At 41.3% G+C, this 21,377-nt stretch overlaps 3 protein-coding genes across 3 annotated transcripts in view; all 3 read right to left on the bottom strand.

Moving 5' to 3' along the window:
• fam13a (family with sequence similarity 13 member A) overlaps positions 1-2,027 on the bottom strand; it is a 51,558-nt gene extending 49,531 nt beyond the window's left edge. Inside the window, exon 1 of the mRNA XM_079159115.1 lies at positions 1,843-2,027. Coding sequence (XP_079015241.1) covers positions 1,843-1,869 — 27 coding nt within the window. The 5' untranslated portion in view covers positions 1,870-2,027. The remainder of the gene's footprint in view (positions 1-1,842) is intronic.
• A 336-nt stretch (positions 2,028-2,363) lies between these two features.
• On the bottom strand, positions 2,364-14,071 carry LOC306695753 (ovochymase-2-like). The gene is made up of 18 exons (XM_079159077.1): positions 13,920-14,071; positions 12,714-12,854; positions 11,228-11,473; positions 10,828-11,013; positions 8,969-9,078; positions 8,576-8,676; positions 7,743-8,020; positions 7,365-7,528; positions 7,027-7,210; positions 6,703-6,921; positions 5,796-5,930; positions 5,454-5,675; positions 5,169-5,351; positions 4,802-4,914; positions 4,617-4,711; positions 4,103-4,392; positions 3,609-3,772; positions 2,364-3,073 (listed from the first exon to the last, which is right to left on the bottom strand). Exons 1-18 carry the CDS (start codon positions 13,990-13,992, stop codon positions 2,876-2,878), a joined length of 3,102 nt encoding a protein of 1,033 aa, XP_079015203.1. The 5' UTR covers positions 13,993-14,071; the 3' UTR covers positions 2,364-2,875.
• A 626-nt stretch (positions 14,072-14,697) lies between these two features.
• On the bottom strand, positions 14,698-20,355 carry LOC306696377 (procollagen C-endopeptidase enhancer 1-like; the record flags this gene model as incomplete). Its single annotated transcript, XM_079159976.1, has 8 exons — positions 20,176-20,355; positions 18,437-18,567; positions 17,558-17,651; positions 16,812-16,952; positions 16,483-16,580; positions 15,525-15,651; positions 14,834-15,094; positions 14,698-14,726 (listed from the first exon to the last, which is right to left on the bottom strand). Exons 1-8 carry the CDS (start codon positions 20,324-20,326, stop codon positions 14,698-14,700), a joined length of 1,032 nt encoding a protein of 343 aa, XP_079016102.1. The 5' UTR covers positions 20,327-20,355.
• Between the last annotated feature and the right edge of the window lie 1,022 nt (positions 20,356-21,377).

Below are 21,377 nucleotides of genomic sequence, written 5' to 3'. Positions count from 1 at the left end.
TTAATGTTAATTGGCCACAGCACAGATTAAGGAGCAATGGTTGAGCCTTTCAGGTCTGCAAACTGGCTCAAATACTACTACTACTACTACTACTACTCATGCAGGTGTTAAGCCAGTCTGAGCTAGGTCTGACTGTGCACTGAACAGATGTCCCCTAAATCTGTCTTTACGCACACACACACACACACACACACCTACAGACACACTCATATACACACACATACATGGCTCATTCTCACTGCAGGGTGCATAATGAATAGGAATACATGCATTCATGAGAATAACTTCCAAAATTACAAAGTGTTGAAATATTGCACTTGAACGCAAATATAGAGAAGATTCATTAAGAATGGCAATAAATGGATCAATAATAAAGTGGACATCCACAACACAAGATAAGAAAAAACTTGCAAAAGTACAAAAATAGAAATGACTCTTGGTAAGATAAAACAAACACTATAGGCTCCAACAAAACCACATGTATATAAATGATTTCTGGAAGTGGTTTAACATGGAGCTTTTCCTTTATTAATTCAGCGATATTGCTTACATTCTGCAAGTATTTCAATTTCAATCGAGAAAACACTCATTTAAATCAATTTGCAGGCAGTATTTGTAATCTCTGTTACCACCTTAACACCAAAGCTGAGCTGAGGTGTTGGACCACATGTAAAAACCCCGGGGTTGTGAGCAAATACATACTTGTGCTTTTGTCAGTACTTCAGTGTTTACAGTTACTTTTAAGGTTTTTGTTACGGCGTCCCTGGCAATACAACAAAAACAGCTACAGAGCCGGAGAGAAAAAAAACAACCAGTAATGAAAGGAAGCACTTCCTGTTGGTACCCATTTGCCTCTATTGTTTACCAGGACGGTCTGCTGTGATTAGCCTAATAATCCTCATCCTCTTCCCCCTCCCCCCATCCTTACATATTTTCACACTACGACTTCTAACAGTGAGAAAACAAACCTATTGTCAAGGAACCATAAAGAGACTCTGGAAGCTGTTGAAAGTTTGCTCTCTACCCTTGAGAAGTGTTTTCAAACATGTCTGGTGTCGGATCAAAAATACTTCTTTGAAACATTTTGTACAGATTAAGTTTAAAATGTCAAACACACAGAAAAACAAGGCAAGGCAAATCTCCTGTGTCTTTAAACTTGTTCATGAAGAGGATAGCAAGCCCAAGCATGTGCCCTCCTTCCCTAAACCCTCCACCCTCCCCCTTCTCTCCCCCTCTCTCTCTCTCCCTATGTGGGTGGTCACTGTGAGCAACTGGTAGCAAAAGCACCACTAGCACCAGAAGAAACAGCTGCTCAACTCACAGAAACTCTACTGCAGCTACAGACATGCCGTTTTATGACACACAAAGTAGTCCGTCACAGAGGTTTAGTTCTTGTGAAAACACTACTTCCATTAAAGGAAACTTTGTGGAAAGTGACCTCATTGAGGCAGTGAATCATTGCCAGGAAGAAATGCCCTGTATGGGCAGGAAACATGAAGCTTACAGTGCGTATGTGTCCTTTATTTTCTCCCTCTTGCACTGTTAAACTGTTGCACAGGGATGGCAGACTTAAAGTAGTGCCGACAAGGAATCTGCGTGGCAAGCGAAAGTGTTTTATCTTGATGGCAGCAGTATTGTATTTAGTGAGCAAAGTTGTGTTTAAGAAGGCAACACTGTGGGGAGAAAACATGTGTCCCTATAGTTGACATTTTTAAAAAGCCATTTGTTTCTACTAGACCATTCTACACCATCAAAAAAAGAGTCCCGTTTTGCTTTCTTTAGCCCTTAATCACAGGGTTGAAGTCTTAGAGCCAACTCTCATGCTTTGTAGTTTCTACTCACACAGATGGTCAGAGCTCCTGCCCCCATTCTCCCACACAAGAAACGCCTGCAGAGGCAAAGATGAGGGAAAAAACTTCTGCTCTCTCCCCTCCTCCTCTTCTCACTCTGTTCCAGGACACACTCTGGGACTTTTCCCAGTGGGAATCCCTTTTGCTCTCAAATGTGCCATCGTTACACTCCCAACAAAAAACACACCACAAGTAGTCCGCGGCAGGAGAGAGTGTAAAGAAGTGCTGTCAATACCGGCGGACTGACCCACGAGCACAGATTAGTGCGTGTCTCTTTCTCTTCCTCCCTCTTTATTCCTCTCTCTCCTCTTGGGCTGAAATCTGAAACGAGCTCTCCCATTGGCCGACAGGTCTGATCATGTGATTAAGGGGTTAAAACCCAAAACTTTAAATCTGTGCCTGCAGGAGTCATATGTCTGCAAAGGAGGGAAGAAAAGAGGAGGGAGCCTGTAAGTGCCGAGAGGTCGGCCTGAAGAGAAACAAAGTCATTATGTTTTTTAAATTCCATTTTAAAGAATACAACATGGCTGCAATTTTTATTATGACTTTGTATAGCATAGTATAACATTGTATAACATATAATTTTCACAATACCAAACATTATAATATTAATAATAATAATACAAATAATAAAGAATTTAACATTGTAATTATTTGTAATTTTACTCTTTTTGTGGTTTAAAGCCCTATGAAATCATACAAATTCAATGTAGTTTACAGTTTCAATCAGTTATTTGTACAACGTATTGCTCTATTTGACAAAGCAGCCCTCTGAGTTTAGAGAAAATTAGTAGAATTGTTTGTCTTTATTTCCTTAAAATGTTTGGGGCAATGTTTTTACTTTATACTATAAAAAAGTATATTAATAGTATTAATATAGTATTAAATATAGTTGTTCTGATGCAGTTTTCTCACTGCGAGAGGTATCAGTCAGCATACTTCAGCAGAGAGCACTACTTAATGGTGAAAAGCTGCAATGACTTTGAACAGATAGGAATCTTAATCTTTATTTCAAGACATGAGCTTTAGTCGGTTTTGCCACTTTCATGTATAAACTCCTTAATGTTGTCGCTGATCCAATCACTGAAGGCAGAGACGCGGGTGAACACTGAGGGTTTCTTGTCTTTGATGCAGCCCTGAGCTCCGAAGCTGACGACACCGTGCACCTCCCAGGCTGTGCTCGTTCCAGCCGCCGCACAGGCAAAGGGACCTCCAGAGTCACCCTACGGGAGAGCAGGAGTAAAAGTCACCAAAGATGTACTGCGCCGGTCAGAAGATGCATTGGTGAACATTTGATTTTGGCAGCTCACTATAAATCATCGCTGTGCCCTGGAATCTGTAAAGGTCAATCTTTTACAAACATGTGACAGAGTTTTCTTCAGGGAAGCAAATGTCAGGGTTGTGTTTTGTAAAACTCTACTGAACTTTAAAATCCTTCAGTATGTTCTGAAGTGTTTTTTTTGTAAATTTCCCTTGCTCCTGCTTGCACATTCGCTCATTGTGGCAAACAAATAATGTTTTTATCTTTTGTCCAATTACGCCGGAAAACCGGGCAGCCATTCGCCATCAAGGCTGACTGATCACGAACAAAACAGTTTACAGGGTGTTACATAACAGACGACCCAGTCATGAGGGGCCAGGACACTTACACAATGTTTGAGAAATACCTGACGAGAATGTCAACGACCAAGTACCATCCTCACGTAAAAAAATCTCAGTGTATCCATTAAAACAGTTTTTCTGAATGTGTCCTCTCACCTGGCAGGCTGACTTGAGCTCATCTGGGGACTCATAACCAGCACAGATCATGGAGGGTCTGAGGGTGTCCCACCAGTAATCCGGCTTACTGCAGGTCTGGAAGTCAACAATAGGAAGGGCTGCCTGGTTTAGCTTCTCAGACACTTTGGGGAACAGGTTACTACCTGAGATATGAGTGAAAAGTAAAAGTTGATGTCATTGTACAAGAGATGAACACATTTACATCAATATAGACTGTTTTTATCTTTAGCAATCATGCCAAGGCCTCAGAAAGAAATAGAGCATTATAGTGCACAATGTACCAAGCCCATTACTGCTGCTGGTCACAATACTCATCACACCCAGCACATGAAAAATAATGCAAATTTCCAATTTAAATAAAAAACAGTGAAAGCACCAAATAAAAGATTAATTTACTTCCACAACTGCAGTGATCTCGAGTTCCCGGAGTAGCATTAAAACTACAGGAAACTGAAATGCATGATCACTTCTACCTTTCTCGTCTCCCCAGCCGGTGACAAAGCAGGGCGTCCCAGCAGGCATCACAGCCCCAGGTGTGGGCAGACAGATGGGGCTGACCTCCCTCGTCATGTTGACAGGCCGGGCCAAATGCACCAGGGCTATGTCATTGGTGATGTCAGTGCGATCTTGCTCGTAGACGAACCCTTTGTGGCGGATGATACCATCCACATTATAGCATTGCTCTGCTGAGGGAACGTCCATGGAGGAGTTCATGTGGTGCTTCCCCAAACACATGCGCCAGTAGGAGGCATTATTCAGAGGGCTGGGAAGCAGGTGCATGAAAGAAGGTGAAAATTAGAACTTTCATTTTCACTTGACTATTTTGCAAGCTGTTAGCTAAGATAGAAATAAAACAAATATGTCTGTATTGACACATTGCTTTCACATTGTCATTGCCATGTAAACATATTGCTTGTAGCTGCTTCATTTTACTGTGGGGCTTTTGAAATGGTATGTACTATAAGTGTGTCTCTAGTGGCATCTTACAACATGAAACAGTGAGCAGCAGTTAGGATCCAATCTTCATGAATCAAAGAACCTCCACAACTGTGCATGTAAGGTATGGGAAAGAATGGTGAAGCCTGGGAAAGAGAAATGCACATTAGTACAGATTAAAAGCTCTCCTCTATGACTGTTAATGATGCACACAGAGAAACAGGAGTTGACATTACCTGCATGGAGACTTGCCAGGGCCAGGAGTGGGGGATCGCCTGCTCCCCATTAACCACCCTCGGGGTGGCTGTATTGGGTGTCACTGCTGGTTTTCCACAATCTGCTGGCCAGTCTGGGAAGAGAAAATAAAGACTTAAATTATCTGTAAATAAGCTTTCATTTGTTACGATTCATTCAGCTTGTGTTTATACAGGTATAGTCAATGGCAGACACAATTAAAACTTTGAAATCCGGTGATCCATTTTTTTTTCTGAACGGAGCAAATACATTTTAGTTTTATTTTTCACCAAGCTCCATTTTGAAATGAGATCCCCGCACACTCGTCAGAGACAGGTCTTCTGTGAGTTTGAATAGGCCGCCACTCACTGACAGTGATGTTGTCCCATGGGTTAGGAGGTGGAGGAGGTAAAGTTGGGATGACACTCTCATCAGTGGTCCAGTAACCACGAAAACCTTTCTGTTGATCGGCACCGTTACTAAGGAAGCGAATGACGACTGTGTTGCTGGGGATGTTGATGATGGGTGGAGGGGCAAAGCCGCAGAATCGACCTGCAGGAGAGACAAGAAATTGACTCTAACCTGTACAGGAAATACTTTTTTGTATTTTTCTTTTTTTTTTAAACCTGTAGAACCTGTAGTACAATCACCAACCTAGTGATGTCATGCTTTCACCATTGAAGATCTCAACGTAGTCCAAACAGTTTCCTAATACGTTTGCAGCTTGCAGCTCAAAGTGTGTGAAGGCTACATGGACGTTTTTTGCTGAAGGAATGCTGATACGCCACGTGCACACAGACTGGGCTTGGTAGTCATTGGGCCAGTTAGGAGAGGTGAATTCACCCTGAGCGCTGCTGAAGCTCCCTCCACAAGGACCTGTGTGTGTGTGTGTGTGTGTGTGTGAGAGTGAAATGGAGAAAGAAGAGGAGATACATTAGTTCTGCCTAGAGGCTATTCCCTCAGTGTCTGGTCAGGTACACCTTTCTCTTGTCTTACCCTCTGTAGGGTCCACTGCCTTCCAGCTGGCAGAGAAACCCGTGTCCACCACCTTGTCGTTGGAGGAGAAGCTAATGTGAAGTCTGTCTCCATCACTCACCAGGTTTTTAGGGGGTACATGACTGCAGTGTGTACCTGAAGAGAAGAACATGAAGAACTGTCAGACTGACTTCTCTAAGGAACCTCTGTCCTAAGAGCTTGTGTATGACATCTTTATTTCATATCATACATGCACGGCATATACGCATATATCCATTGAAGGCTGAGACAGAGGACGACAAGCGAGACAGCAGCAGGCTCAGGGATATACCTGTCAGTGTGTTACATCTGTCCCTTTACTGCGTAGTAAAAAACACACCTATTATAGACCTTTTGGGACCCCCAAAGGTGTCGCAAATAACTTCTGCACGAACATCAACATGATTACTCGGGGGGCTCTCTGGAACCACTGTTTTAGAGAGTTGCAGGCAAACATTAAAAAAAAAAGATAATGGGAAAGCCGTGCACTCATAATGCTGATGCAATTATTTATTTCATCTTCTTAGGTAATTAATGTACACAGAGGTAACTGACATATTTTTGCTACGTTTTAAGCCAACGTGGGTCGGTCCGCCACGTTGGCCCGGACTGAAATATCTCTATCAGATCGATTACCACTCAATTTTGTAAAGACATTCATGGTCCCCAGAGGATGAATGCTTCTAACTTTGGTGGTTCTCTGACTCCCCCCTCTAGTACCACCGTGAGGTTGAAATTAGTGGTTCAGACTAAAATAAAATAACAGTTACATTTAATTAATGACACGTACTAATAAACTGTGGTGTAACATAAAGCAAAGTAATCACGCCAGTAAATGACTCAGCAAATGTATTTTCAGCAGTGGAGTAAAAAGGAGGCAGATATTCACCTAGACTTCCTATTCTGTCTCTGAGGCTGACTTTATCATTAAGGCACAACTGACTCTGCTCCAGGGAGAAATTGTGGAAATGGAGGTGGACCAGCTTGCCGGGTGGCACCTGGATGTTCCACTGGCAGCGGGCTTTGTTGTTGTAGCTGCCATGGTCACCCATAGAGGACACGGTGCCTTCTGTGCCAGACAGGTCCTTTGGCCCTCCACAGCCAGATGCTATTAAAGGGAGGACAGAAGGTAAAAACCAGCAATAAATTCTGTCTTGATATCATATTTAGTTTGTGAGCAAAGTGCGTGAGAGTAGACCAGCTGTATTCATACTGTGCTCATTGTAGATGTCTCTGCGGATGACATTGTTGATCCAGGGGAGGTAGGCGGAGGTGCGGGTGAACACAGAGGGCTTCTTATTCATAACACATCCAATAGGACCAAAGCTTGTTATACCATGAACTTCCCAAGAACCACCGGGGGGATCCTGACACACCAGAGGACCACCTGAATCTCCCTGTCAAAGTCACAAATCAACATCTAAAACACCATCAGCATTTGTTTGTGTAAAGTTACATGTGTGCACAGACTTTCATCATCATTGATGATCAGAATTGTGTAAAACGATAATGTCATCTATGAGTTCTGTCGCCTTAGAGGAATCGTTTTACCTGACAGACAGACTTGAGCTCATCAGGCAGGGTATAACCACAGCAGATCATGGAGGTCTTGACCTGGAACCACCAGTAATCCATCCTCTTGCAGGTGTCATATGGCACAACAGGCAGGGCAACCTGGTTAAGGGCCTCTGCAACTTTAGCATTCATTGAATCGCCTGATAATCACAGAAACAAATGTAGATTGTAATAAAAAAAACATCAACTTGACACTCTGAATAGGTATTTGCACATTATGTCCAACAGAAGGCTTGCAAACTATGTAACAATTAATGTTTAACTTATGAGGGGTGAGTGTCTCTTGAGGTGGTGTATTACAGTATTACTTCGGTGAATAAAATATATAGTTTAAACATGAAGCAGAAACAGCACCAGTCTCATCTCCCCAGCCGGTGGCGTAGCACTTCTTGCCCCCAGGTAGGACTTCCTCCGCTGACGGAAGGCAGGCGTATGAGATCTCATTATTGGGCATCACCTCCCCGTCCAACCTGATCAAGGCGATGTCAAACTCCACCGTGGGCACTGTGGGATACTTGAAGCCCTCGTGGCGATAGATACCAGACACATTGAAGCAGTGTTCACTCGGCTCTGTGTAGGTCAGGTTGTGTTTGCCAAGGCACATGCGCCAACGCTGCAGCTCATCAGCGTAGCTGGGTAGGAAATCAGCAGATTAATCAATTATAATACCTCCCAGTTCACAGTAACCACAGGCCACCTCGAGATACATATCGCTGTCACTGCACCATTATTCGCTGAGTTTTACAAAAACAGACAGACTATTCTGAGTTCTCTGTGGCTCATAACCTTGTACATCCTTATATATATAGTTATATATATATAAGGATATATATAGTTATATGCTCACAGCATATAACTATATATAAAACTATAGTGCACAAGCATCTCTCTCTACTCTAGAGTCTAGACCATTAGCGAAGGAGTTGAGGCATCCCTAACAAGGCATTGCTTTAGAACTATAACAAGCCTGAGGTAAAAGCACAGACACCAACATCTGCCCTCTGAGATTTAAAAAATGGGCTTCCAGGAGGTTTTAAGAAAACTCTGCAGAAAAAAAATTTAGTTAAACGGCTGTAAAAACCAGACTCAGCTCTTATTTTTAAAACGAATGACTTTAGCCGCTTCAACTTGAACATTTATAACAAAAAAATGAATTGTGTGTGAGAAAGACGAGACAGAACACTTACTTTATGAAGCAGTGGGCTGCTGTAAGTACCCAGTTCTTATGAATAAGAGTACCACCACAGGTATGGAAGAATGTGGGCTCTGGACGACTAGCCGGCCAGACCTGAAACAAACACCCACCCACAAGCAGAGAAGAAGTCATTAAACACCTAATTGACTGATGCCAGCATGTGAAAGCATACATATCAATGCAATCAGTCAATTATCAACATGAGACATAGAAAGGACAGAGGAGGATAGTACAAATGACTCTTTGATAACACATTATGAATAAACAATACCTGCTGGAAGTACCGGAATTTTCCCTTTTGTAATCACTGATATTGTACGCAGTAACTTCTGATGTAATTAAGCTTTATGTGAATTCTCTACATTTATTAGCGGTAGTCTCTCACCTGCATTGACACCTGCCAGGGCCAGGAGTGAGGCTTGGCTGCCTCTCCATTCACAATGCGTGACACAACAACAGGAGGAATGGCTGGTTTACCACATGTATCGGACCAGTCTAGGAAATAATAAGAAAAAAAAACATTGCCATCTATCCTGTGTCTGGTTGTCTGTGCATGTATTCATTTGTTTGTGGTTTTGTTTGTGTATAAACGAAGCCTGAATATACAGTACATGTCTGCAGCTAACAGATAAGCCCTCGTGTTGCAGGGAAGTGGCTTTCAATCACCGGCACTTTCGCTCTCATTCATATTTTTTAAATAATTTTCCAATCGCGCCAGGTTGACACTGCTGTCCCTCACCGCTTCTTTTGGCTTACTAGTGAGCAGTTATGTATTTATTCAGTATAATTTCATGCAAAAATAACACCAATCTCCTGTTGCAAACAAACAAGTAAACTGAAATCACCATTTCCAGGCCAGATTACAACATCAGTACTCATAAAGATATACATTCATTTTGGTCATCCAAGGAATGACATTAAACTGTCCCAGTCACTCTTATCCCACTTTTTTCCCTTCATCTCTCGCTCTCTATTTGTCTTCCTCTGCCCAGCACAAAGGGTACCGCTAGTCGGAGGCTGGGTGAAAAAAAAACCCAGAGGCAGCATAGTCCATCTATAAAACTGTATTTCAGCAATTGGTTTGGCAGACGCCTGGGCCACCTGGGGCTCATCGCTGGGTGAAGAATGAGGATCGGGTGTCAGCAAGCCAAGAAGGAAAGTTAAGCGCTCGGCCACTTTACATTGTGTTCTCAGCACACAGTGTCACCTTGTTTTACTGCACATCTGGACGCAGCAAGGGGGAGATGAGAGGAGGGGGGGGTATATGAAGAAAAGGTGAAGATGGAAGGAGGCATGAATCAAATGACTGTACAGACAGCTGTGCAGCTTATTAGGAGCTGTTTGAAACTAAATGTTGATCATTGTGACTGGTGGGAAATACTGCTCTGCTGACTCAAAGACGGTGCTGGAGAGATCGAAAAAAAGCTAAAACGGTCAAATGTAAGGCTAAATGAAAAATGAAATAAACATTCAGCATCTGTAAAAAATACTTGGCCACACTACAGTATACTGCATCGATGTGAAATCTGGTAATATTTTTGGCTGCAACTTACTTTTATTGTCAATATATTTTAGCCTGTTGCCTAGTTTTCAATGAATAAATTAATTCAGAAGAAATGCTCACTCATGTCTTCAAATTACCCGGCGTGTCCAAACATCAGGCTTACAGTGATTATATAATATACAAAGTAGCAAATCCTCATATTTTAGAAGCTGAAACTAGCATTTGTTAGATTGCATTGTCATCTGATAACTGTGTTGAATTAATTATTTAAATGCTTAAATAATTGCTTCAGCACTTTATATTAAAGCTGCATTAAACATTCTGTCTCTTTTATACAACTGCCTTATAAAGTCTGTTTATGTGACAGAACTAAGTCCAATATTCATTCTCTTTTTAGCTCTGTTATTTTATTCAAGCAGTTAATGTCTCCACTATGTTTATCAGCTATTTAAACAATAAACTATTTCTGTCTGCTGTTTGGTGCTGAACAGAGGGCAGCGTCAGTTTATCAAAGCTTTTGGGCTGAAAACAGCTGCCTGCTGTGTTTAGCAATTAGGTTGATGAGAGTTGCAAGCCAGAAAAACAAAAATAAAAGACTAAGTGGCTTCGTAGAGCTGAGCTATGCAGAATTGGGTGTTAAATCTCTGTAGCTTCATCACTATGAACTTTTAAACATACTTTTAACATTGACGTGTAATGCAGATGTGGCAAGCTGTATCAAGCTCAAATAGATACTCCACCTATGGGGATGTTGTCCCAGGGGTTGGGCTGAGCAGGTGGCTCAGTGGGAGCAGGCAAACTGGGGTTTGTTGTCCAGTAGGCCCTGAAGCCTTTGGACTCAGTAAACAGGTCTGTATGGAAACGAATCACCAGCCGTCTGCCTTTTGTCTGGATGGTACCAGGCAGCTTGGTCCCACAAAACGGACCTAAAATGTATTAAAAGAATAATTTGTCCACAGTGAAAAAAAGACACAGAGAGTGTACAACTTACTGGTAAAGTGATCGTTAACAGTGTAGATAGATACACAGTTTTATTTAAATGAATGTGATTCATGGCTGGGTCTTGCTTTTTCAATGTGATTGATAATTATGATAGATATAAATGGTTTCGGGATCATGTAGTTCCACAAACAAACTTACCGTGCGTTTGAAGCAACGCATTAGTCACACTGTCGATCTCGTACACCACTATGTTGTCATAGCATTTGGACGTCAGGAAATCTTTGGCTTCAAGGTCAAAGTGGGTGAACGTCAGTGTGATTTCTTTCCCGAAAGGCAAAGCAATGTTCCACATGCACTCAGCGTTAGCTTTGTAGTACATAGGCCAGTTCTGGGACTTAATAACTCCCGTTTCCTCTTTGGAAGAAATGCCACAGCCCTGGATTTCTGAAAGAGGAAGAGGGAGGGATTATGTGTGATCGTACCTAGATAAGTGTAGACAAGCTACAGTATCTGCCTGTGAAAAGAGAGAGTCCTGAGGGGTAAACTTGTCATAACAAAATGCAAACAGACATTCATTTAAAGTAGAACTTTCTCTGTTAGACCTGCTCATTTCCATTTTATTAATTTAGTTGTTGCTGATATACAGTATATACTCAGTTTTGGAAAGTATAAAAAAGTTATGTAACATAGAAGGATTTCCGGAGATTAACATGGGCAGTGGTGGAAAGTAACTAATTACATTTACTCCTGTACTCATGTACTTTAAGGTCCAGTGTGTAGGACTTCCCGTGAGGCTGCAGATTGCAACCGACTTAAACTTCCCCCGTGTGACAAGAACTACGTGGCTGACACAAAAACCTGGTTGGCCGTATTTAGATCCTGTGTTTGGTATGTCCGTTCTGGGCTACTGTAGAAACATGTTGGCAAACTCCGCGAAGAGGACCCGCTCCTTTTGCAGATAAAAATGGCTCGTTCTAAAATAACGACTTACTTTCAGCTAATTATACACTAATGACAACATACTTTCTGGCAATAGATCCCCCTAAACACTACACACTGTACCTCTAATGTTAGAATAGTTTTCAGGTACTTTAATTGTGTTGATGGTCATTTCTAGGTTTTCTTTATTTAAATTTGGAGGCAAATATTAAACTCAACTTCATTTTTTCTACGATAACGATTTTACAGAAAATACTCAGCTAATAAAATATGATATGATGACTGATAGTCTTTTACATTAGACTATCCGACACTATTCAATTTGACCATCAAGGGCCACTACATAGCCTTTTTTTGCATTGCAGTATTGCTGTATTGATACATTATAAGTCTTCTTTTACTAAGAAGCCTAAAGTACTTATTTCACCTCTGCACGTGTCGGGTCTCAAGTCATTTTCGTGCCTGATAATCCTGATAAAGACAAAGATAAAGGAGTTTTTATCTTACTATATATACTTCAAACTGTACTCTGACCTGTGCTTTCACTGAGTTCACTCTGCGATTACTTTGCTCTTTTAGAGATATGTGACAGATGATTGAGATGTTTTATGGTTAGTTATGAGGTGTTGTGCTGCTTCAGCAAGTTGCGCCTCAGGTGTGAGTGTGCTCCCGTGTGTGCGTGTGTGTGTGTGTGTGTGTGTGTGTGTGTGTGTGTGTGTGCACGTGGTGTGTCAGTCCTTGGTACCTGCGATATCCTCAGCATACACAGCTTCCCACCTGGCAGAGAATCCTCGGTCTGTGAGGCGACTGTCGGACTGGAAGGTGACAGATATTGTGTCACTGGCACTGACCACCACAGGGGGAAGGATGTAGCCACAGTGTGTGCCTAAGGGAGAGGGAGAGGAAGGACGGAGGTAAAAGATGGAGGTAAATTGAGAGAGTAGAGACAGGAATAGGGTGGTTGGTTCAAAGACGGATGATACTGCAAGTATTATTGGGTGTAAGTAAGTGTGAGGCCGTGTGCTGTGGGTGTGGTTAGTGGTTGATTGATGGGATTGCTGAAACACTAACACATTTCTTCAAAATAAGTCATGCATCAAAAAACATAAAATCTACTAATTGACTCAAGAAATCTTAGATAGTCATCGAAAAGGGAGCAGCCCTAGATAGCACGAACTGGTAATGTTTCTATATGCTACTAAAATACAAGATGCTGTATATTTGCCCCGTGTGTCGATTTCATTTGCAAAAGGAATATTGTGTTAGTTCTTCTTTTATAAGTTACTTAAGGGATCTTCGATACTTCTGATTTTTCAGACTTATCAGGTTTTCAAAACAGACCTTCATTGCTCTCTGCATTTCACATATAAACACAACTCCCCTAAAATAACAGGATGCACCCCTCTCACCCCCTACTGTATCTGTGTGCCTGTACCTCAGTGCTTTAGTCCTTGAGAACTCAGCAATAGATAAAGCTGCATCAGCCTCACTGCTGCCACTGCAGTGAATAATGAGGAGAGGTAATTTATAGTTTGCTGGGCTCTTTGCAGAGAAGACCCTAATCAATGGTTTTATAGCAGGGGGCAGATTTTGAGCCATATTGTAGCACCAGAGCTGTTAGTCTAGCAAGGTGCAACAAGGTTATCTTGTAAGCAGAGGCATTTTAACTGCTTGTTGGGTTGCTTGTTTGCTGTGCTTGTCTTGGTTTCTGATCGCCCAAAGGAGAGTTTATAACCTTAACTCCACAGTGGCATGCTGCTATTCAGATGTCATGAGATACAGATGTGGCCGAGAAAGCAAAGATTTTCTCAAGATGATCTGAGATGCATTTGGGAGTCAAAACACTATAAGGCACAAAGATATGGTGTAAAACATTAATTATTTAAAAAAATAACAAACACATACATTAGTGTAATGAATGTAAAAGAGTAAAACATTATGTTATGCTCACCTAATGTGCTGTATTTATCTGAGATGACCAGTTTGTCCTCCTTGCATTGTCCAGTCTCTCCTGTGATGGCCATTTCAGTGATCTGCAGTTTGACCAGGAATCCTTTGGGCACAGATATCCTCCAGGAGCTGTTTAGATGAGCAGGATAGGGATTTGGGAAACCCAAGGACTGGATCACTCCTTTACGCCCATGAAGGATATCTGGACCACCAACTCCTGACCAATAACAGAGAACAAGCGCTGAGTTTTCTGTGCACCCAAGCTCCATTTAATAGAGTTTATTCTCTCTCTTCTTTTTGATTGATGAGGCCCAGATTGCTTTGATACAAACCTGATACCTCAATTAGCCACTGGAGAGAACCGGTCTGTCTGCCAATAGCTTTAGTACAGTGATGAATAGATAAAACTCAAGGGGGATCTCCCCACTCCTACGCACCACTACTTGCATTCATCTTTTTTTTGGGGAGTTGTCACTTGATTAGATTAGATTGCACGGGGAGGCGTACAAGTTATGTAAGGCTTATCAACAAGTTCTAATTGGCCAGGAACTAACCTTGTGCACATACTGTAAAATTATATTATGGTTTGTTGTACATCGGTATGAACTCTCAAAAGATAACTGATTTGGTATTCTGATAAAGTAGCTCTGAAGTCAACTAAATAAATAAGGGTGGTGATAAACAATTTTTAAGGAAAGCTGGTTCAGCAACATGGATATTGATGCTGTTATTTGGTAGTGGGGCAATCAAATATCTGATGTTGTATATTTCAAATACAATTAAAATAGAGACATGCAGGGTAGGTTGGCTGAAAAATAGTAATGAAACTTTGTCATTGCATTCTTAGTAGATCTGGATGGTTTATTTTAAGTGTACATGGAGGGAAAATCAAACAAGTTTGGAGCGAATTCTTACCCGAAGATGTGGGAGGTGGAGGTGTTTGTGTGGTGGAGGGTCTGGGTGTGGTGGTGGAGGGTCTTGGTGTGGTGGTGGCGGGTCTTGATGTGGTGGTGGCGGGTTTGGTTGTGGTGGTAGTAACAACAGGTGGAAGGCTGGTCTTGGTGTAAGTTGCTCTGAATCCTTTAGAAGTCAAACTGTTGTCCGATTTGAAGCGGACCACCATTGTGTTGCTACTGGACTCCACTGGCTTTGGCATCGTCCTCCCACAGAATTTACCTGTGATGGATTATATGCATATGTGTTAAAAAGCAAGAACAGTAACACATTTCCATCTAGAAGATTGACGATTAATCATTTCTGCTTTAACAATGAAGTCTATGCAGACAGACTTACATTCATTAAGTTTAAAATAGACTCAAACTATTAATTGAGCTCATATTTTATTCACGGGCCTGCATAGTTAACATTGCTAATGTTGAACAAAGGCCACAGTCTATTCTGAAATTCTAACCCCTTGCCTTATAATTGCCCATCCAGCTTTGACATTATCTGTGCTAATGTGTGAAAATATTGTGGTATATTTTAAAACCCGTATTAATCTCATACATGCACAGCACTTTTTTTTTTTCTCAGAAGCTTTTCCTGTTAATAATTCATAATTAATAATCCTCACTGATACTGGAATCATGTTTATTATCATGCTTACTGAATGAAGAGGAGCCGGCCATGTGGCCGTCGTAGACCTGAACAAAGTCTCCACAGACCTCAGGCACCAGATCAAAGGCAGTAAATGTGAGTCGAACCCTCTCGCCTTCAGGCACCGTGATTTTCCACTGATCCAACGTAAAGATAAAGTACAAGCAGACAAACTTAAATCATTTACTGCATCGATAGATTTCACGAAATAATTTCCACATATTTATAAGTGACAGCAGCTGAAACCTGAATTAATCTGGTCAGTGTACTTTAATAAAGGCACAACCCCAATGTTAACAAAGAGGTAGCCTTAAATTAAATTAAAAACAACCTGCAACCACTCTCAAACTGATTGACTTATCTTTCAAGCTAGAGTAACAGTTAAATCAAGTATTGTTATCACATACTGTAAATAAGAAATACACCTGATCACCCGATGAGCTGATATATACTATTTTACACATTGCTGAAATCAATGACATTCATAAGAAGCTATACAGTCCTGAACAACATGAGTTCTCAGCCAGTTACTTTCTATTAGCACATGTCTGTATATAAAGTATACAAGCAAAAGCCAGGAGGCAACTAGCTTAGCTTAGCATACGGACCGGAATCAGGGTCCATACCTGGGTCTATCCAACATTTTAAAATCCGGCGACCAGCACCTCTACAATTCATGCAATGTTGGCAGAGGAGGAAATAAACAGTAACATTTCCGATACTCAAACACATACATGTAGTCATGTGATCAATAATGTAATGTAAAAAACATTCCTTGTCATTTATATTCAGATTTAAATATTTATTTCTGTCGCACAGACCACACGGTGCAATATGACGTACTACAACCTCACATCCTCAGATAAAGGTCAGCAGTGTTTCCTTAGAGTAAAAAAAAAAAAAAAAAAGTAACAGTTACCGTGTAGCTGTCACATTTGCTTTCTTTCGTGTCTCCTTGCTGTGTGTACCTGGTATAGTGCTCCACTCGGGTAGTTCTGCTGTGGGAAGCTCGGGGTCATCAGATCCCCCCGGTCACCTTGGAGAAAGCCACCAGCTCCGGCTATTTCTGGCAGCAGGGATGTGAAGGACACTTCAGCTCCACAGACACCTCAAGGATACCCGCAATACACCTATCCACCCCCACCTACCTATGCCCTCTATCATTTCCCTTCTCCTACCCCTCTCTTCATCCAGCACCCACTTCTATTACATTTACTTTCTAGGGCACTATAAGACAGACATCCAACATTATGTCAGCACCAAGGCAATTTTCTTGCTGAAATGGATTTCTTCTTACCTGGTGCGAGCGTTGGAGCCACAGCTTTATAATGAGCCTTGAAACCTTGGTCTGTTTTTCTGTCATTGGTGTCAAAGTACACATTCAAGTAGTTTGTAAGTGACACCAGCGGCTTCGGTTTGGTGTAGCCGCAGTATTTACCTACAAATACCACACAAATGATGTTGTGAGAGACATGCACAGCTTATTCATCTGCAATGAAAAGAAGGGTTTATTTTCAAAATACAATATTACAGAAAGATCATGAGGCTTTTAATTTGCCCGCCCAGGAATCTGATTGGCCACTCCTGTTTTTTTTACTAATTTGACAAATATGCCCCCCTTATTTGAACAAATCTTGAGAAAACAATTTGGGGGATACGTCTTCAAAATTGTCTCATATGAGCAGGAATTAAAGATGTTTGTGATCCACTGCTTGCACTGCTTTAAACACTGCAGTTTGGTTGGAGAACCAGTGGTGTGTTATCACAAGTGGAGCTGTGTGCAGTGGGCCAGCAGGACCGTGTGGCTCACTAGCTGAGTCTGCCCATGGATGGATGGGCTGATTTGGGCATGACATCAAAGCTGCCACTGCAGGCTGAAAGAGCTGGTGTGTTAATGTTCATCCACCCACCCATCTACCCATCCATCCATCCATCCATCCATCCACCCATCCATCCATCCACCCATCCATCCACCCATCCATCCACCCATCCCTCTTTCTTTCTTTTCCCACTTAAGTTGGACTTGTAATGAGAGATTTGTACCGATGGTTCCCAGAGAGTCTCTCAGCGTGATGAAGTCTGACATGCAGAGCTGGGTGTCCTCCAAAGCAAATTCCTCAAACCACAGTTGGATCACCTGCAACAGAAAGATGAAGCGTTGTTTCATCCGTCTTTTTTTTTTTTAACCTGAGAAGTCGATAAGAGAGACAGTCTGCTGACAGGGAAGGCGAGAAAAGGCTCTATGAAATATAAATGTATGCATGTGCACATACATGAGAGTGTGTGCCAGCTCTGTCTGTGAGAATACGTGCACATGCAAGTGTGTACCTCTATGTGTATGTATGCCTGTCTAGCAAAAGGGAGAGAGAGGCAAAGAGGAAAGCAGCCTCTGCATCAGGCTGGCAGGGAGTGAGGCAGCCATGCAAACAGAAAGAAGAATCAAGGATTTAGTTTTCTCCTGTGGGTGTGGGGAGGAGAGCTGAGGAGAATGAAGGAGACAAGGAAGCCATCTGCCCGTGACGCCACCACTGAATTCATCCCAGCTGTCCTCCACTAGTTGGCCTCACATAAGACAGTTTCACCAACAGAAACAAACTAGACACCAGGCACAAGCACTGTAAAAGAACCTGTCTGAAATAGAGACATGACTGAATTGTTTTCATTGTCTTGTAAAGAAGAAATAAGATGAATGTGTTGAAACTGGCGTTCGGGAGGACAATTCATTTTGGGCCATTACAGAATAGTCCCCTCCTTCTTCATGAAGAACATTTAAATGTACAGTAATTCATTTTTAAGTAATTAGTTAATTTTACATATTTTTTGAGCTTACATGAAGGGTGTAGGAAAGTTTCATGGGGACTGTGATGCTAAAACTGTTCAATGATTCTGGTTTGGAAGAGCAGTGGTGCTGATCCATATCACCTTGTCAGGGTCCACAGTGATGTGCCAGGAGCAGCTCTTTCCATTGTCGTAGCTATTGGGGTAGTTAAAGCTGGTGAAGGTGCCCGTCTCTCCTGTCAGCTCCTGAGGACCACCACACCCTGATTCCGGCCCTGGAAACGTATGACAGAGGAGGACACTTGTTACTGTGATATGTATTTGTAAAATATAGCAACTTAAAGTCTATTTTACGGTAAAAACAGCTTCTGCTCTGCATGGACTCCTAGGAAAAATGCATAAAAAAACTCAAACGTTTTCTATTAATGTGCTTACTTAGTACCATCAGCTCAGATGCAGGCTTCTTCAATTTCAGTTTAAACATTTTTTTATCATCTCATTTTATGTTTAAGAAATAGTTTTCTTAATGTAAAAAAACAAGACAGAAATGCTAGCATCTCTGTAGGGATGTAGAGTACAGTAATACTTTGAGCTAAATGCTAACGTCATCATGCTAACATGACAAATGCTAAGTTGCTGATGTTTAGCAGGTGTAATGTTTGTTCACTATCTTAGTTCAGCTCATTAGCATGCTAACAGTTGCTTACTAGGACTAAACACAAAGCAAGGCTGAGGCTGATCAGATTTGCTGGTACACCTATTTAAAAAGTATTGAACAAATTACATTTTGCAGGGCTATAAACATAATTTTGATTTGTTATTTTACAAATACACTGCAAGTGTTTACCATGAAATTCTAATCACTAAGAAAAAACACCTTACGGTATCTACAGTGAAACATTTAAATCAATTGAGATGCCTTGACAGCATTGATTATACAGTCCGTCATCCACAGAAGCAGCATCCTCCCCCTTGTGTCTGGAGCTGCTTCTGTTTGGGGATCTGGAGCTCAGCTGTGTTTATGTAAAACAAAACAAAAACAGCTGTAATATATTTTCTCATTTAGACAGAACATAACGTTGTTCGGTTATGTAAAACAAGCGGTTTAGTTTTGAGGGCAATGATCCTTTTAATATATTCCATAAAGATCTACTGAAATAGTGATGAATAAATACCAAATGACTCTAATGACTTGTAACGTTAAAAGCAAATTGATTCAGTTGATATTCATTTCACCACTTTAGTCCTGTCATTTCCTAAATTAAAAAATGAAAGAGAAGAAGGAGAAGTGGAGCAGGTGGCCTATTACTTTTTGTACTATTACATTAAACTCTACTGATGAAGTTAGCGTGACAGTACAAGGATCAGGCGTAACAATAGCAGTAATAATACAATTCTGCCTGTTTTTCGTTTCCCCCTCTTCTCTGTTCTGTATATCAATTCTGTTGAATAAGAACATGTTTAGCTTATTTTCACAACAGCCAGGAAGAAATCTTTTAAATCTAACAACAAGAGTCTACAGCCATTCTGCTGGTACTTTGAGCTAAATGCTAACATCAGCATGCTAACATGCTCATAGTGACAACACTGACATGCTGATGTTAAGCAGGTATAATGTTACATGCATTAGCCAAGTTTGCATGCCCACATGCGCTAATTACCAAGAAACTGTCTTGTCTTGTCTTGTTGTTTTCCCTCACACTACACAGTGTTTCTGGAGACATGAACGAGGCACTGAAACCTCTGATACTATAAGCATTGTATTCTATTTCTTCTTGTATGATGTTAACCATTACAATAGTGTCATATAATTATCTTTTATGGAGTCAGCCTTCAAGGGGCATTGACGCAGAATACAATGCAATGCATGTAAACACACTCACCTTCTACATGAGTAGAAGAGTCCGCTAACTCAGTGAAGTAGACGGCCACAAGGCCGATGCAGGTGCCGGTCATGGCCACAAAGAGAAATATCAGACACTTTTCCAGGGTGCTCATACCCCTGGACCGACGACGACCCTTCTCCACATCCATTTTCCTCACAGCGGAGGAAGATGCAACAAACTGCGCTTCGTCCCGCAATTCACCAGCTTATTACCAACATTATCTGAAATCTGACAGCAGAGATGAACCTTGAGCCCCATTGAATGTAGAGTGTGGTTGGATGTGAAGATCCGTAAATCATACACTATCATAACAACAAGTTTCCTAATCAAGAGGTCGACAGGATATCTTTCAAGGGAACTGATTGAAATGGAAGGTAAAAGACAAACCTGTCACCTGTGGCACAGAAAAGCTGGTTTTACATGTTGGATGTGATCATTGTTCACAAATCCTCAGAAATATGTCACAAGATTTCATTGTTGGCATTACAGTTCCTTTCGGTAGGAAGAAACAGTTTAGACGGTGAAGTGTGTCCTCATTGTTAAAAGATGACAATCCAGGGTGCTGAAGAAATAAGGGAGTATCTCGGCTCAGCTGGGATAAACAAGGTGGACAGTAAGAATGTGCTTCATCACAGTTCAATTTGTTTTGACCACACTGCAGTTTGTAAATCAACTGCTGGGTCTTTTATTCTTGCTGCTCACCACAGTTGAACAGTATTTTCTCAGCTGTAAGCAGCAAATTCATTATCTTAAAAACTGATGACTGAGCATTTTATTTACAGCTCTTTCATTACAACACGCAGCATGAAATGTATTGATAGTTAACTGATTTAAATCAGCAAAAGGCCTTTACCAGAGATGCCAAGGTCCATAGTTACACTGACTTTATGTCCTCTGTGTTTTTAATTAAAAATATGTTGTGAATTTGTGGGTTTAAGCAACTGGGGTTTACATTTGTCAATGAAAAACGTATAGATGATGGATTTTATAAGCTGCTTGTACTATTTTACTAAACGAAAAGCTGCCCCCTGTGGCAGAAAAACAACACTATGACAGCAGTGAAAGTAACCCAAAACAGTACAGCTGTGGCCCGACAGCTTAAAGATGAGCTCAAAGTCATAATATCGCACATTAGTTAATTATATTCCTTATTGATTGTTATTACTATTATTATAAAAAGTTTAAAATCATTTTAAAAT

The sequence above is a fragment of the Pholis gunnellus genome (assembly GCF_910591455.1).
Source record: "Pholis gunnellus genome assembly, chromosome: 5".
NCBI lineage: Eukaryota > Metazoa > Chordata > Actinopteri > Perciformes > Pholidae > Pholis > Pholis gunnellus.
The sequence above is the reverse complement of the archived record's forward strand: the minus strand, read 5'-3'. Positions and strand labels throughout refer to the sequence as shown.

Coding starts and splice junctions, on each gene's coding strand:
- LOC306695753 (XM_079159077.1), bottom strand. CDS start 13,992: ATGGCCATCACAGGAGAGACTGGACAATGCAAGGAGGACAAACTGGTC. Junction 8,677..8,968: donor CCTGGCAGGTGTCAATGCAG/GTGAGAGACTAC, acceptor TGTTTGTTTCAG/GTCTGGCCGGCTAGTCGTCC. Junction 7,529..7,742: donor CGGCTGGGGAGATGAGACTG/GTGCTGTTTCTG, acceptor TGTGATTATCAG/GCGATTCAATGAATGCTAAA.